A 16,038-nucleotide genomic window follows, 5' to 3' on the forward strand; every position below is an offset into this window, starting at 1 on the left:
GAAGCTAAACAATTATGGCAAGAAGTTTAGAAAGAATAATCACTTTGCTGTCAAGTGACATGTAATTTTAATTAGTTTTACTTGTGTAAATAAAGTGTTTTGTGTTGGGTAATTTTAAATGAAACTTTTTGGCAAATAGTGTCTTATGTGCTAAGTCTATGTTGTAAGTTCTAACACCAAAAACCTTTCATAACCTGTAAGTGTATGTGTGTGCACGCATGTGTGCGTACATGTATGCTGCCAATTTTGGGGCTTGATCCCATGGGATGGGTGCTGTCCCTTAGCTTTTCATTTTACCACTTGAGCCATACTTCCAACTTCTAGTTTTTTGGTGGTTAGTTGGAGATTAGAGTCTCATGGACTTTCCTGCCTGGTCTGACCTCAAACTGATCCTCAGATCTCAGCTTCCTAAGTAGCTGGAATTACATGTATGAGCTACCAGTGGCCTGCTAACCAGTAACTTTTGATTTTATTTAAATCAAAACTAAATCTAAGGACATAGTAGGTATCCAAAACAATGTATGTATATTCAGAGTAAAATGAGAAGAGTTAATTCTTCCTCTGTAACTTTACATTTATTTACAGTCTACTCAAATTTGAATTTTTTTCTTAAAATAGTTAAAAATTCTTTCGGTTAGTAACATTTTGAAAAATTCAAGAAAGTGCTATTTGTCTTAATGAAGTTCATTTGTGTTTTGTAGATCAGGGCTGTCAGACATCACGAACCAAAATGACAGTAAGTATTGCTTAAGTAGAGTACTAAGTTGTAATTTTGTAATGATTTGGCCAATTTAATCTGATTATTACAATAAAATTATACTTTCCTTTGAGACAGTAGAAGCATTTAGCTGAATTACTAGTACCAGAGACTTCCATATATACTTAGGAATATATAATGAATTAATTATAGCTTCTACCTATATTAGGGAAATAGATATATAAATGCTATTTGAGTTGAAATTTCTCTAATAAAATAGTAGTAATAGTATGTTTGAAATGATAGACTGTCTTTGTTAAAGAATATGAATAAGGTGACTATAAACAGTTGAGTAGTTGCTAGGTAGATAGGTATGATTAAGAGGAATAAAAAACTTGCATGTTTGTCAGAACTATACATAAGGATCATTCCTAAAACGGAAATTGGGTAGAATAGTAGAAAGTGAGGGTGAAAGGATAGTGATGATAGATTATTTATTTCTTAAGTAGAGGCCTAAAGATCTCCGTTGCTAGCTAGAATCTGTTCAGTGTTTTAAGTTTCAGTTGTACACATGTCCTCTTTTATTTAATCTTTTCCTTTATTTTTTTCCATAATGTACAGAATTTTGCTTTTAAATTACTAGCATTTAAGAAATCTTAAAATGTAATGAAGACTAAAAAGTCAATGCAGTACTTTTGATATACAGCTGCCTGCTTTGGATATACCTACTCTATGAAATTTCTATCACCTGTAAGCAAGTAAATGAAGTGCTTTAGGCATTTTATTTCCATTACAATAAGCTTCCAGCTTAGTTCTTTTTCTTTTTTAGAATAAATCTGTTCTTAGTTCCTCGATCTAGCAAGAATCAAATTCTTTAATTCTAACCTAGAAATTCTTTTTTTTTTTTTTGCTGGTCGTGGACTTGAACTCTGGGCCTAGGCGCTGTCCCTCAGCTCTTCAGCTCAAGGCAAGCACTCTACTGCTTGAGCCACAGCACCACTTCCGGCTTTTTTCTGTTTATGTGGTGCTAAGGAATCAAACCCAGGGCCTCATGCATGCAAGGCAAGCACTCTCCCACTGAGCCACCTTCCCAGCCCAGAAATTCTTTATATTACTTTAGAAGACTAAGAATCATCTTTAGTTGACTATAATATGTAGCCAGAGATTAAATCATTAACTATATAGTTGTTTCTTGACTTTTCCAAATGATTTAACTAACTAGTATTGCAAATACTGGAGGGGAAAAAAAATCCAGAAAATTCTAAAAATAAAAATTTGAGCCGGGCACTGGTGTCTCACGCTTGTAATCCTAGCCACTGAGGAGGCTGAGATTGGAGTATCTTCGGTTTGAAGCCACCTGGGGCAGGAAAGTCAGTGAGATTCTTATCTTCAATAAACTATTCAGAAAAAAACAGAAGTAGTGCTGTGGCTTAAGCAGTAGAGTGCTAGTTTCCAGCCCAGAGAGGCTCAGAGACTGTGCCTAGGCCCTGAGTTCAAGCCCCAGAACCGCAGGCCCCCCATCCAGTCCCCCTCCCCCAAATTGAAACTGTCATATGCAAAGCACTATGCTGAATTAATACACATGAAGTGATGTAAGCATTCCCTATGATAACCTCTTGCCATTTCACACTCAGTCTCTCTCTTCTGCAGTCCTTGTTTACTGATCGCCTAATATCTTATGCTTTGTAGACAGTCTTACGATTGTGTCTGTATTGAACAGGTAGAGTCCCTAAGCTAGTAAATGGCAACTCTTTACAAAGTCCCTAAATAACCACCATTTATATAACCTTTGCACTTAAGTATTCCAAATCATCTAGAGATGATTTAAATTGTGCTGTTAGGCAACTACATTGCCCTTGAATTTGAGCCTCTGCCTAGTTTGGTGCTCCAGGACCCTGTGGGAGAGTCCTTCAAGAAACTCTCCCTCAGCCATGTCCTTGTGGCTCATGCTATGCAGAAGGCTGAGATCTGAGCATCACAGTTTGAAGCCATCCTGGACAGTAAAGTCTGTGAGGGTGTGTGTGTGTGTGTGTTGTGTGTGAGGTGTGTGTGTGTGTGTGTGTGTGTGTGTGTGTGTGTGTGTGTGTGTGTGTGTGTGTGTGTGTGTGTGTGTGTGTGTGTGTGTGTGTTCACAGTTTGAAGCCATCCTGGACAGTAAAGTCTGTGAGGGTGTGTGTGTGTGTGTGTGTGTGTGTGTGTGTGTGTGTGTGTGTGTGTGTGTGTGTGTGTGTGTGTGTGTGTGTGTGTGTGTGTGTGTGTGTGTGTGTGTGTTTCCAGCACTGTGGGTTTTTGTTGTTGTTGTGTTTTGGATTATTTTTTGCCAGTACTGGAGCTTGAACCTCAAGGTCAAGGGTCTGTCCCTTAGCTTTTTCTTTTTCTTTTTTTCTTTTTTTCCCTGTTCAAGGCTTTGCTCTACCACTTAAGCAATAGGTTCACTTCTAGATTTTTTTTTTTGTTGTTGTTGTTGTTGGTTAATAGGAGAAAAGAGTCTTATGGACTTTACTACCTTGCTGGCTTGGAACTGCTAGTCTCAGCTCTCAAGCTCCTGAGTAGCTAGGATTACAAATAGGAGCTACCAGTGCCTTATCTATAAGGCTCTTATCTCTAAAAAGCCAAGGGAGAGTAAGAGGCTCTGAGTTCAAACCCCAGTTTTGGCACTAGAAACAAACAAAAAAATAGCAAAACAAAAAAAGTGTTCTCAAAAGTTTTTGTGAAGGGTAAGTCTGACAGGGGAATAATTTTGAAATACATTGAAAGTATATATAAAAAAACTAAGTATTATTTTCATCTTAAACCATATTGTATGCCATATTATATGACAAAATGATTAGTGAAAAGACGTCAGAGGGCCATTGTGGCTATTGCTTTGTCTTATAAAGCCCTCTCCCATTTTTCCTTTGAAATCATGTAACTATCTTACCTTTAATACTTTGTGCAACTTAATTCACTCTTCTTCAGCTTTTTTGATTTATAGAATCAAGATAGAATTGTTTTTTTTTCACCTCAGCTTTGTTACATGTTAGTCATTTTTCTTCCTGAACGCGTACAGGTGCAGTATATGTAATTAATAATACAGGCTTTAACATCGGAAGAATCTATTTGACTTCTAACACTGTGACCCTTGCCACATTATAGAGCACCAATTTTTACAGGTTTGATGTCTGCAAATGTCACCAACTTTAATTTCTCCCCTTTTTATGTGGTAGTACTGGGTTTGAATGCAGGGCCTTGGTGCTTGCCAGGCTGTCACTTTATAATTTCACCAATGCTTTTTGGAGATTATTTTGAAAAGAGATAATCCTCCAGATGTCAGCTTCCTGTGTATCTAGGATTAAAGACTTGAGCTCCTGTCACCTGACTAGAGCAATTTCTATGGTTAATTAACATAATGTAATACTGCTGAATTGCCACAGATACATTAAATAATTCTAGAACATTTGTAAGTTTTGAATTTCCTTGTTTTTTTTTTTTTTTGGTCGTTCGTGGGGCTTGAACTCTGGGCTTGGACGCTGTCCCAGCGCTCTTCAGCTCAAGGCGAGCATTCTACTGCTTGTGCCACAGTGCCACTTCCGGTTTTCTAGTGGTTTATTGGAGATGAGAGTCTCATGGACTTTCCTGCCCAGACTGGCTTTTAACTGTGAGCTTCAGATCTCTGCCTCCTCAGTAGCTAGGATTATAGGCGTGAGCCACTGGCGCCCGGCTAATTTCCTTGTTCTTAAATGAGGATATCAGTTTTTTTTTTCTTGGGAATATAAAATTTAAACCCCCTTAGTGCCTGACACTGACTGTTAAGTTTTTGTCCCCCATTATACAGTTGAGAAGAGTATAGCACTAGCTATTGATTCACTCAAGGTCTAATAGCGTTAGAACTAAGTTCCTTAGCTCTGTGTTCAAGACTTCCTGTCTCTGATTAATATATAGTAACTAATTCTCTGCCAGCATCCTTGGCTGTGTGTGTGTAAGTGTGTGTGTGTATATATAAGTTAATGAACTATTCACTTTTAGTACATACCTTTGCAGACTTTTAAAACAAAAGGACCCGATTCTTCTAGTCAATTCTATGCAAAGTCATGTTTTCTCCACAGCATTAAACCCCTAGCCCCCTGAAAAAGATTCTTTTAGTACAACTAGCTTTCATTACTTTTGGAGACTGTGAATTTCTTCACTTTCCTGGATCAGCATCTATGGAACTTTGATGTGTTTGCATATTCACTTGACATGTATGTTCCCAGTTGAGGTAGATCAGGGCAGTTGTTCCTTCTGGTTTCATCTTCCATGCTGTGAACTAGTGTCATGTTTTGTTTCTGATTCCCCCCCTTCCCCCATTTTTGTGCTTTTATTGGTGATTTTGCTGTCCACAAGGGCTGTCAAGTGTGGCGCTGAAATGCTGTTATTAAGCATCCCTGAATACAAAAAAGTCCATACAGTCATGAGTTAGAATGCTGTGAATTTAATATTAATGAAATAATAACAATCAAAGGAAGAATCATTGCACAAGGCCATTTCAAAAGCTACCTAAATGTATAGATTGATCCGATTATGTCCCATTTACAGAAGCATAGTGAAGAGCATTGTTGTGAGACTTTGGGTGCACAACAAGTTAATCAGGATTAGGAAAATGTTAACGCCTCATCTAGTGCTTGCTGAGGTGAGGGGGTTCTGTTGATCAGACACTATTAGAGAATATTATACTAAGTATCACACATGGAAAGGGTTATGAAAACTAGTTTTTAGTGCTAATCAGATTGTATGCATGTGTGCTCGCTTGTCTTAGAACTCGGGGCCTTTTTGCTTCTCCTGAGCCTTTTTGCTCAAGGATAGCATCTACCACCTGAGCCATAGCTCCACATTTAGCTTTTTTGGTAGTTTATTGGAGACAAGAATTTCATGGACTTTCTTGTTCAAATTGGCTTCTAACCAAGATCCTCAGAACCAAGATCTTGAATAGCCAGGAATACAAGCATGAGCTACTGGCTCCTGGCTTTTTTTTTTTTTTTTTTAAATAAAGGTGTTAGGAAACTTGTAAGTGGTCTTCACAGTCCCTGAAACTTTGAAGCTTTAAATAATCCAGTTTGCACAACTTTGTCATTAATACTGTGAACTTCTTTAAGTACAAACCATATGAAATACTGTGCGCAGAATCCTTGAGCACTTGATTAATAAAATTTTTTGTTGGAGTATGACAAAAAAATGCATGGGTAATGTTTGAAATATTCTGGGACTGATTCTATAACTGCATTATGCTAGAAGTTGAATACTACCTCCAGAGTGAAAACTTTGCCTTCCAAAGTTTTATTGTTCATTGCTTATTATTGTTAATTATTCATTGCTCCAGAGAACTGAAAATAAACACACCCTTGTATGGCAAGTTTTTTATGGCCCAACACTGTCTTTCAAAAGCCTGAGTTTCAAAATGTCCGAGATTAGTTACTTTTCTCATCACTGTGACTAATGCCTGACATCAATCTAAAGGAGAAAAGACTTATTTTGGCTTACCATTTTAGAGATTTCAGTCCACAGTGCTTGGCTTATTAATTCTGAGCCCATGCTAAGGCAGAACATCATGACATTGGAAATGTGTGGATTGAAAGGCTGTTCACCTTCATGGTAGACAGCAGAACAGGGGAATATAGAAAGGGACCATGACATGTCTCCTGTCACCTACTTCTTTCAGGTAGGCCCCACATCCTGCCTTTCACCACCTCCCAGTAAGTATTATGAATCTATTAAGGGGTTAATTCATTCATTAAGTCTGAACCCTCATGATTTTATCATCTTTAGAAACAACATCGCTGACACACACACAGATGTGCCTTACCAATCTCCTAGACCTTTTCTTTCTTTCTTTTTTCTTTTCTTTTTTTTTGGCTGGTTCTAGGGCTTGAACGCATGGCCTGGGCACTGTCCTTGAGCCTCTTTGCACTGGAAACTTAACCAGTAGCGCTCTACCACTTGAACCACAGTACCACTTCCAGCTTTTTCTGAGTAGTTTTTTAGAGATGGAGTCTCATGGATTTTACCTGCCCAGGCTGGCTTCATATTGTGATCCTCAGTGTTCAGCCTCCTGTGTAGCTAAGCTTACAGGAATGAGCCACTGGGACCCAGCTTCTTAGATCTTTCTTAATCTTTAACCATTATCACTGTGTACTAAAACCTTTGAAGGGTTACTACATGACAAGTGTAACTTTTAATGCTCTTGATTCTAACAAGGATATTACCACAGTGTACAATTGGAAGTGAGTCCTCTACACAACTTTTTTTTTTTTTTTTTTTTTTTTTTTTGCCAGTCTTGGGCTTGAACTCAGGACTTGGGCATTGTTCTTGACTTCTTTTGCCCAAGGCTAGCACTCTATCACTTGGATTGAGCCACAGCACCACTTCCAGCTTTTTCTGTTTATGTGGTACTGAGGAACTGAACCCTCAGCTTCATGCATGCCAGGCAAGCCCTTTACCACTAAGTCGTGTTCCCAGCCCACAACTTATTTTTTTGACAGCCTATGACAGCATCAAACATTTAACTGAAGAAAAAATGTTTCCCTAACTTACAATGACTTATAAGTCACTGAGTATGTAGGGAAAACAGAATTATTAAAAACAGCGAATGAGCCGAGTGCCGGTGGCTCATGCCTGTAATCCTAGCTACTCAGGAGGCTGAGATCTGAGGATCGCAGTTCAAAGACAGCCTAGGCAGGAAAGGCCATGAGATTTTTTTTCTTTTCTTTTTTTTTTTTTTGTCGGCTGTGGGGCTTGAACTCTAGGCCTAGGCACTGTCCATCAGCTCTTCAGCTCAAGGCAAACAGCGCTCCACCACTGGAGCCACAGCGTCACTTCCGGCTTTTTCTGCTTATGTGGTGCTGAGAAATCAAACCCAGGGTCGCATGCATGCAAGGCAAGCACTTTGCCACAGAGCCACCTTCCCAGCCCGGCCATGAGACTCTTATCTCCAGTAAATAAACCACTCAAGAAACCTGAAGTGGCACTGTGGCTCAGGTGGTAGAGCACTAGCCTTGAGATGAAGAGCTGAGGGACAGCACCCAGGCCCAAAGTTCAAGCCCCATGAGTAACAATAGAAAAAAAATACAACTGTGAATGACTAGAGAAGATTTTGATGATGTGAAGGAAGATGGTATTAGAAAGAGCCAAATTACTTTCATAGTTTAGCTTCATAATCTTTATTAGGTATGTAAAAGAGAATTGTATTTTTTAAAAACTTGCTTGCCTATGGTGTCTTTTGAATGAAACATAAATTTGTAGAATAAATAATTCCTGCTATTCAACCAGCCTAAGGCTAAGATTTACATTGATCCTCTACAGTTAAGACTGGTACACATAACAATAACACAATTTGATATTACTTTTCTTGTCTGTGTGTTTCCTCCTTAAGCCTTAGAAACTATATATTCATAAGCATCAAGAAGTAGTGGTAAGACTGTCAAAAAAATGTTTCTTTTTGCTTCTTTGTAGGGTTCAGCACCACCCCCTTCTCCAACACCAAACAAAGAGATGAAGAACAAAGCGGTTCTTTGTAAACCTTTGACAATGACAAAAGCTACTTACTGTAAACCTCACATGCAGTCTAAATCTTCCCAAACAGGTAACTTAGGAAATTTTGCCTTATTGTTCCCTACCCTGTACCATATTGTTTTGTGACAGGCTATGGAATAGAATCGTTGGGTCATATTCTTTTGATTTTTACTTATCTAACTTTGGCTGTTTTCTTGAATATTGCATATCATATATGATCAGATAGTCTTTTATAAAGGCCAGAAAAGTAAATGTGTGAAATGTATCAGTGAAATCCCTTCCTGTGTATAGAACTAATGTAAGCAAATTTAAAAAAAAGGTCCTAGATAATTGGGAGGCTGGGATTTGTGGATTGAAGTTCAAAGTTAGCTGGGGCAGGAAAGTCTGTGAGAAGTTTTTTTTTTCTCTCTCTCCTGGTCTTGGGGTTTGAACTCTATGCCTGTGTGCTGTCTCTGGTCTCCTTTTGCTCAAGGCTAGCACTCTTTATCACTAGAGCCACAGTGCCACTTTCTAAATTTTTGTGATTAATAGAAGATAAGAGTCTTACAAATTCTCCTGCCTGGGCTGGTTTTGAACCATGATCCTGAGCTCTCTACCTTCTTTTTTTTTTGGTCCGGTCGTGGGGCCTGAACTCTGGGCCTGGACACTCTTCAGCTCAAGGCCAGCACTCTACCACTTGAGCCACAGTGGCACTTCCGTTTTTTTTTTTTTCCTTTTTGCTTATGTGGTGCTGAGGAATCGAACCCAGGGCCTCATGCATGCAAGGCAAACGCTCTACTACTGAGCCACCTTCCCAGCTCTTTATCTTCTTAGTAGCTAGGATCACTACAGGCATGAGCCACCAGAAACTAACTCAGCATCTGTGGACTTTTATCTCTAACCACCAAAAAGCCAGAAGTGGAGCTGTGGCTTAAATGGTAGAATGGGAGCCTTGTTAAATAAAAAGGCTCAGGGTCAGTGCCCAGGACCCTCACACATATACATGCAAAAACACATAAAAAACTATCAAACATTTTCTTGAGATGGATGCTGGTGGCTCATGTCTATAATCCTAGCTACTCAGGAGCTTGAGATCTGGAGGATCATGATTTGAAGCCATTTTGGGCAGTCAAATCCCAAAGACTCTTATCTCCAGTTAACCAGCAAAAAGGCTAGTAGGTGTCTCTTTTACAACTGCCACCCCCAACCCCCCCCCCCCCCCCCCCCCCCACACACACACACACTGCAAGATTGGAAAGAGTGAAAGAGTACTTCTACTTGAGCCACAGTTTAACTTCTGGCTTTTGATGGTTGACTGGAGATAAGTCTCACAGATTTTCTTATCCTGGCTAACTTCAAATTATGATCCTGTGAGTAGCTAGGATGACAGGCATGAGCCACCTTAAAATTCTACTTATACTCTCTAGGAAAAAGCAGCTTCTTTTTTTTTTTTTGATGGTCATGGGGCTTGAACTCTGGTCCTGAATGCTGTCCCTCAGCTCTTTAGCTCAAGGCAAGTGTTCTACCACTTGAGCCACAGTGCCACTCCGGGTTTTCTGAGTGATCTATTGGAGATGAGAATCTGACGGACTTTCTTGGATTTTCCTGCCTGGGTTGGCTTGAACCTGGATCCTCAGATCTCAGCCTCCTGAGTAGCTAGGATTATAGGCGTGAACCACCAGTGCTAGCTAATTTTTGCTGTTTTTAAGTAATCAAATCTTACAGTAACTAGAAATTTCCACTAAATGAGTACTGGGGTAGTTAAATTTTTCTGTGTTGCTTAGCTTTTTTCAACACTGAACAATTATTTATGTACTGTTCCTGATATATCTATATTTGTTTTTAGATGAAAATTGGAAAACGGAATATGTACCAGTGCCTATCCCTGTGCCTGTGTATGTCCCAGTTCCTATGCACATGTATAGCCAAAATATTCCTGTTCCTACTACAGTTCCTGTTCCTGTAAGTTGAAATGTATTCTCTTCCATTTTTTAAACTCTATTCTAGGCACAGGGTGAGTTGCAGTTGCTAACTTAGTTTTTAGTGTAGATGGGGAGGCCATCCTTGGCTCTCTTCCCACTTGGATTTGGTTAAATCTCCATTAAGTCATGTTTTGTGTTTAATCAGTTCAATATTTATTCTTGATAGTTTAGCAAATATTTATATCTTCTCTGTGCATATTGTGGTTTATATTTAGGCTTATTTTCACAGGAAATATTTGTGAAGATAAAAGGTTTAAAACGGAAGCATAGACTAGACTTTTATTTATTTTTGGGGGGGGGGTCCAGTTGTGAGGCCTGAACTCTGGGCCTGGGCGCTGTCCCTCAGCTCTTCAGCTCAAGGCTAGCGCTCTACCACTTGAGCCACAGCGCCACTTCCAGCTTTTTTCTTTTTGCTTATGAGGTGCTGAGGAATCGAACCCAGGGCCTCATGCATGCAAGGCAAGTGCTCTACCACTGAGCCACCTTCCCAGCCTAGACTTTTATTTAAAACAACAATTTTAGCTGGTTGGCTTGGCGACTCATACCTGTAATTTTAGCAACTCAGGAGACTGAGATCTGAAGATCATGGTTCAAAGCCAGCCTATGCAGGAAAGTCCTTAAGACTCTACCTCCAATTAACCACCAAAAATCTAGAATTAGAGCAAGTAGAGCACTAGCCTTGAATACAAAAAAGCTCAGGGATAGTGCCCACACCCTGAATTCAAGCCCCAGGCCCAGCATGCATGCACATACCTATGTGTTTATGTGCACATTCATGTGCTTGCACACACATGCGTGCACGTGCATGCATGCACACACACACACACTTTTCTACCCAAACCTGAATTTTATCTCAAATTACTTGTAATACTTTGAACACGATGTACAATCTTAGATATTACATTCACCTGGAAGAAAGAAATATTTCAAATTTTATTTTCTGGCTGCCAGTGGCACTCACCTCTAATCCTTGCTGTTCAGGAGGCTGAGATCTGAGGATTTTGGCTCAATATTACTCACTGCAGAAAGTCCAGAAGTCTTTTTTTTTTTTTTTTTTTTGTTAGTCATGGTGCTTCAACTCAGGGCCTGGGGCACTGTCCCTGAGCTTTATTGTACAAGGCTAGTGTCCTACTACTTTGAGCCATAGTACCACTTCCGGGTTTCTAGGAGTTAAGTGGAGATAAGAGTCTCATGGACTTTCCTGCCCAGACCTGCTTCCAACTGCTATCCTCAGATCTCAGCCTTGTGAATAGCTAGGATTACAGGCCTGAGCCACCAGCGCCCAGTCAGGATCCTCTTATCTCAGTTAACCACCAAAAAAAAAACTGGAAGTGGGTACTGGCCTTGAGCACAAAAGCTCAGGGACTGTGAGGGCCCAGACCCTGAGTTCAAGTCCAGGACTAGAAAAAAAGAAACAAAACAACATCATCAAACAAACCAACATCATTAAAAAAAAAACCCTTATTTTCTCTCAGCTTTGTTATTGTTGTTGGTTATGGGGCTTGAACTCAGGGCCTGGACACAGCACCACTTCTAATTTTCTGGCAGTTAATTGGAGATAAAAAGAGCCTCATGGACTTTCCTGCCCAGGCTGGCTCTGAACTGCACACAGATCTCAGCCTCCTTAGTCGCTAGGGTTACAGGTGTGAGCCAGCAGCTCCCATCTTCAACTTTTATTTCAAAAAGTAATAACCTATATCCATTTTGGGCTTTCTTTGTTAGACTTCAAATCTTAGTTTATGTTCTTTCCTAGGCTTTAAAAAAATGTGATATAAATAAACCATGTATCAGTAATTATTTGCTTGGGAGAATATCTTTTGTTTTTTGGGTTTTTTTTTGGGTCCGGTCGTGGGGCCTGAACTCTGGGCCTGGGTGCTGTCCCTCAGCTCTTCAGCTCAAGGCTAGTGCTCTACCACTTGAGCCACAGCACCACTTCTGGCTTTTTTCTTTTTGCTTATGTGGTGCTGAGGAATCAAACCCAGGGCCTCAGGCATGCAAGGCAAGCGCTCTACCACTGAGCTACCTTCCCAGCCCCTTGGGAGAATATCTTTTATTGTGCAGTAACCTAACACTAAATAATTTGATTAATTAGGTGCCCGTTCCTGTTTTTCTGCCTGCTCCATTGGATAGCAGTGAGAAGATGCCTGCAGCAATTGAGCTAAAAAGCAAAGTTTCTTCAGATCCTCTTGATACAGATTTGCTTACAATGTCAGATATGATGACTGAAAATGAGGGGAAAACAGAGTCACCCAACATCAACAGTGAGCTACACTTTGTCAATGAGCATATCATTTTGTATGTGTGTGTGTGTGTGTGTTTGTGTGCATGTGTGCACGCGTGCGCATTCATGTGAGCATGCATTGTGATTATTACAGTATTCCAGATATATTTTGATGTTTATGATATTGGTATAAAGGAAATTACTATAATGAAAATGTTTTTTGTATTATGAGGTCCACACTATATCTACCAGGTATCCTCTAATGCCAAGCCTGATAACCAAAGCAATGATTTTGTGTGCTCCTTGTTTTGTGTTTGTTCTGAGACAGGTTCTTGCTATGTTGCTGAGGGGCTTGAAATCAGGGCCTATACACTGTCCTTGAGCTTCTTTTGCTCAAGGCTAGCACTCTATCACTTGAGCTACAGCACCACTTCTGGGTTACTCTGTTTATATGGTACTCACGAATTGAACCTAGGCCTTCATGCATACTAGGCAAGCACTCTGCCACTAAACCACATTGCCAGACCCTTAGGCTTGTCTTGAACTCATGGTTAAGTGCTCTTCCTGTCTCAGTCTTCTGAGTATGTGAAGAATGCAACCACCGTACTTGACTTACTCATCCTGTTTTAGTTGTAATAGAATTTCATTCCCAAAATCAACTCAGAATTACTCTTTTAACACAGACATAAAACACAGTAACAGATATAAAACTGTCTTTAGACATGATTCACATTTACTTTTTAGGATAATTTCCAAGTGAGTATTATGTTAAATAATTTTCATATATATGCCAGAATTTATCTTAACCTCAGTTGGTACATTGCTTGCTACATGGTATACGATGATTCTAAATGAGCGTGTTGTAGATGTTTCTAAATTTATTTATTTCTTCTTGTCTTTTGCTCCAGAATTTCATTTCATTCATGAGGTGCCTTTATGCTAGAGGATAGGTGTTCTCTATATATTTCATAATTATACTAGTATTAAGTATTTAGCAAAGGTTATGAAAGTAATTTGATGGGTTGTAAACTTGTTTAAAATTTAAATGTGACGTGGAAGCAAGGCATGGTGGCATATATATGTTACCTCATCATTCTGGAGATTGGGGCAGGAATATTGTAAATTTGAAGCAAGTCTGGGGCTATTATACAAGAACCCTCTCTGAAGCCGGACACCGGTGGCTCACACCTGTAATCCTAGGTACTGAGGAGGCTGAGATATGAGGATCATGGTTCAAAGCCAGCCAGGGCAGAAAAGTCCGTGAGACTCTTATCTCCAGTTAACCACCAGAAAACGGGTACTGTGGCTCAAGCGATAGCGCCCAAGCCCAGAGTTCAAGCTCCATGACCGACCAAAAAAAAAAAAAAAAAAAAAGAACCCTATCTCAAAGGAAAAGAAGGGCCAGGTACAAGTGACTCATGCCTATAATCCTAGTTACTCAGGAGGCTGAGAGCTGAGGATCTCTGTTCACAGTCAGTTTGGGCAGTAGTCTGTGAGATATCTTATCTCCAATTAACCACCAAAAAGCCAGAGTGGTGCTGTGGTAGAGCACTATCCTCAAGCACAAAAAGCTCAGAGACAGTGCCTAGGCCCTGAGTTGAAGCCCAGTGACTGGGGGGCGTGTGCACGCGCACACACACACACACACACACACACACACACACACACACACACACACACACACACACACACACACACACACACACACACACACACACACACACACACACACACACACACACACACACACACACACACACACACACACACACACACACACACACACACCGCCCCCCAACAAAAAAACCAACAAAGTAATGGTGTGTCTGTCTGTCTGTGACTGGATTGGTTACATCACTTTGTATGTGATAGGCAAACATTGTATCATTGAGCTATAATCCCAGTTCCCCAGTTTTCCTCCAAAAAAATATAACAGGGAGGAAAATATCATAAATCCTTCATAGAAGGTATAAGCATTTTTTCTAAAATATTTGTATTCAGTTTGTATGAATGTGTGTCTATTTCTATATCTTCTGCAATTGCCCTTTAGTATACTAAAGCGTGTTACTGTGTCTACAACAAAAATGTAAAGCAGCTGATTGAAATTTTAGCCATTAATTATAAATAAATGTATATTCAATGATTTTAGACATTAATTATAAGTAAGTATATATTGAGTGATAGAAACTCTTAGGTCAAAATTGGAGGGTTTTATTTATTTATTTTTTTTGGTCTGGTCGTGGGCCTGAACTCTGGGCCTGGGCGCTGTCCCTCAGCTCTTCACTTCAAGGCTAGCACTCTACCACTTGAGCCACAGCGCCACTTCCGGCTTTTTTCTTTTTGCTTATGTGGTGCTGAGGAATTGAACCCAGGGCCTCATGCATGCAAGGCAAGCACTCTACCACTGAGCCCCCTTCCCAGCCCACGAAACTCGAGGGTTTTAAAACTAGAATTATTTGTCCTCATCAGTTAATCTCTAACAAGATTGTCCTTTTATTCTACATATTGGGCCAAGTGTGTTGGTACACACATATAATTCGTGGTATGAAGCAGACCCCTGTTGGAGGATGAGTGAAGCCTGGTCCTGAAGGAAAAATGCGATACAATAAAAATAATAAAAATGCGATACAATAAAAATAACTGAACAATAAAGTTTGGTTATGACTTAAGTCATAGAGTATTTACCTAGCATGTGTGCAAGATCCCAAGTTCAGACCCCAGTACTACCATCTTCCTTCCTCCCACCAAAAAAAAAAAAAAAAGAAGAAAGAAGAGAAAGGAATATGAATTATTTTACTATCACAGCACACTTATTTTAGAAGAGTCAGTCAAAATTTATATAGTGTTAACATGTTTGTTTTTTTGTTTTTGCCTGTCCTGGGGCTTGACCTCAGGGCCTGAGCACTGTCCCTGAGCTTCTTTTGCTCAAGGCTACATTTGAGCTACAGTACCACTTCTGGCTTTTTCCATTTATGTGGTACTAAGGAATAGAACCCAGGACTGCCTGTATGCTAGGCAAGCACTCTACCACTAATCCACATTCCCAGCCCAGGTTAATACTTTTTATGTACTTAAAAGATCATCTAATTAAAATTATGAAGTTTATAGTAATTTACAGATAGCTGCATCCTTCTTTCTTTCATGATAAAGGTATTCTCTTATTGTATTTATACCTAAATAATTTCCTTTTGGCAGATTTAAAACAATATTTTGGTTTCTAATAAAATTATAAATTGATTACAGATGTGATTATTGAAACTGACATAATTGGTTCAGATCTCATGAAGAACTCAGACCAAGAAACACAGTCCAACATGCCTGATGTGCCATATGAACCAGATTTGGATATTGAAATAGATTTTCCCAGAGGTAATCCAAATATTTTGTTACTTTAATCTACTTAGGGAGCCTTAACTATACTTAAGATCGTTCACCATTTAATGTTCATGTCATTGCCTATTATGTTCATACTTGTATTTTTTTTTTTCTTTTTTTGGGTCCAGTTGTGGGGCCTGAACTCTGGGCCTGGGCACTGTCCCTCAGCTCTTCAGCTCAAGGCTAGTGCTCTACCACTTGAGCCACAGCGCCACTTCCAGCTTTTTTCTTTTTGCTTATGTGGTGCTGAGGAATCGAAC

The 16,038-nt window shown here is 39.7% G+C and overlaps 1 protein-coding gene across 1 annotated transcript in view; it reads left to right on the forward strand.

Annotated features, from left to right (window-relative positions):
• LOC138814188 (zinc finger MYM-type protein 2-like) overlaps window positions 1–16,038 on the forward strand; it is a 110,804-nt gene that overhangs the window by 70,659 nt on the left and 24,107 nt on the right. The window contains 5 exon segments of the mRNA XM_070003155.1: window positions 702–736; window positions 8,162–8,291; window positions 10,047–10,162; window positions 12,275–12,443; window positions 15,647–15,772. Of these exon segments, the coding sequence (XP_069859256.1) occupies window positions 702–736; window positions 8,162–8,291; window positions 10,047–10,162; window positions 12,275–12,443; window positions 15,647–15,772 (576 nt within the window).

Source organism: Dipodomys merriami, unplaced genomic scaffold (genome assembly GCF_024711535.1).
Source record: "Dipodomys merriami isolate MVZ:Mamm:240054 unplaced genomic scaffold, mDipMer1.0.p SCAF_6, whole genome shotgun sequence".
NCBI classification, from domain to species: domain Eukaryota; kingdom Metazoa; phylum Chordata; class Mammalia; order Rodentia; family Heteromyidae; genus Dipodomys; species Dipodomys merriami.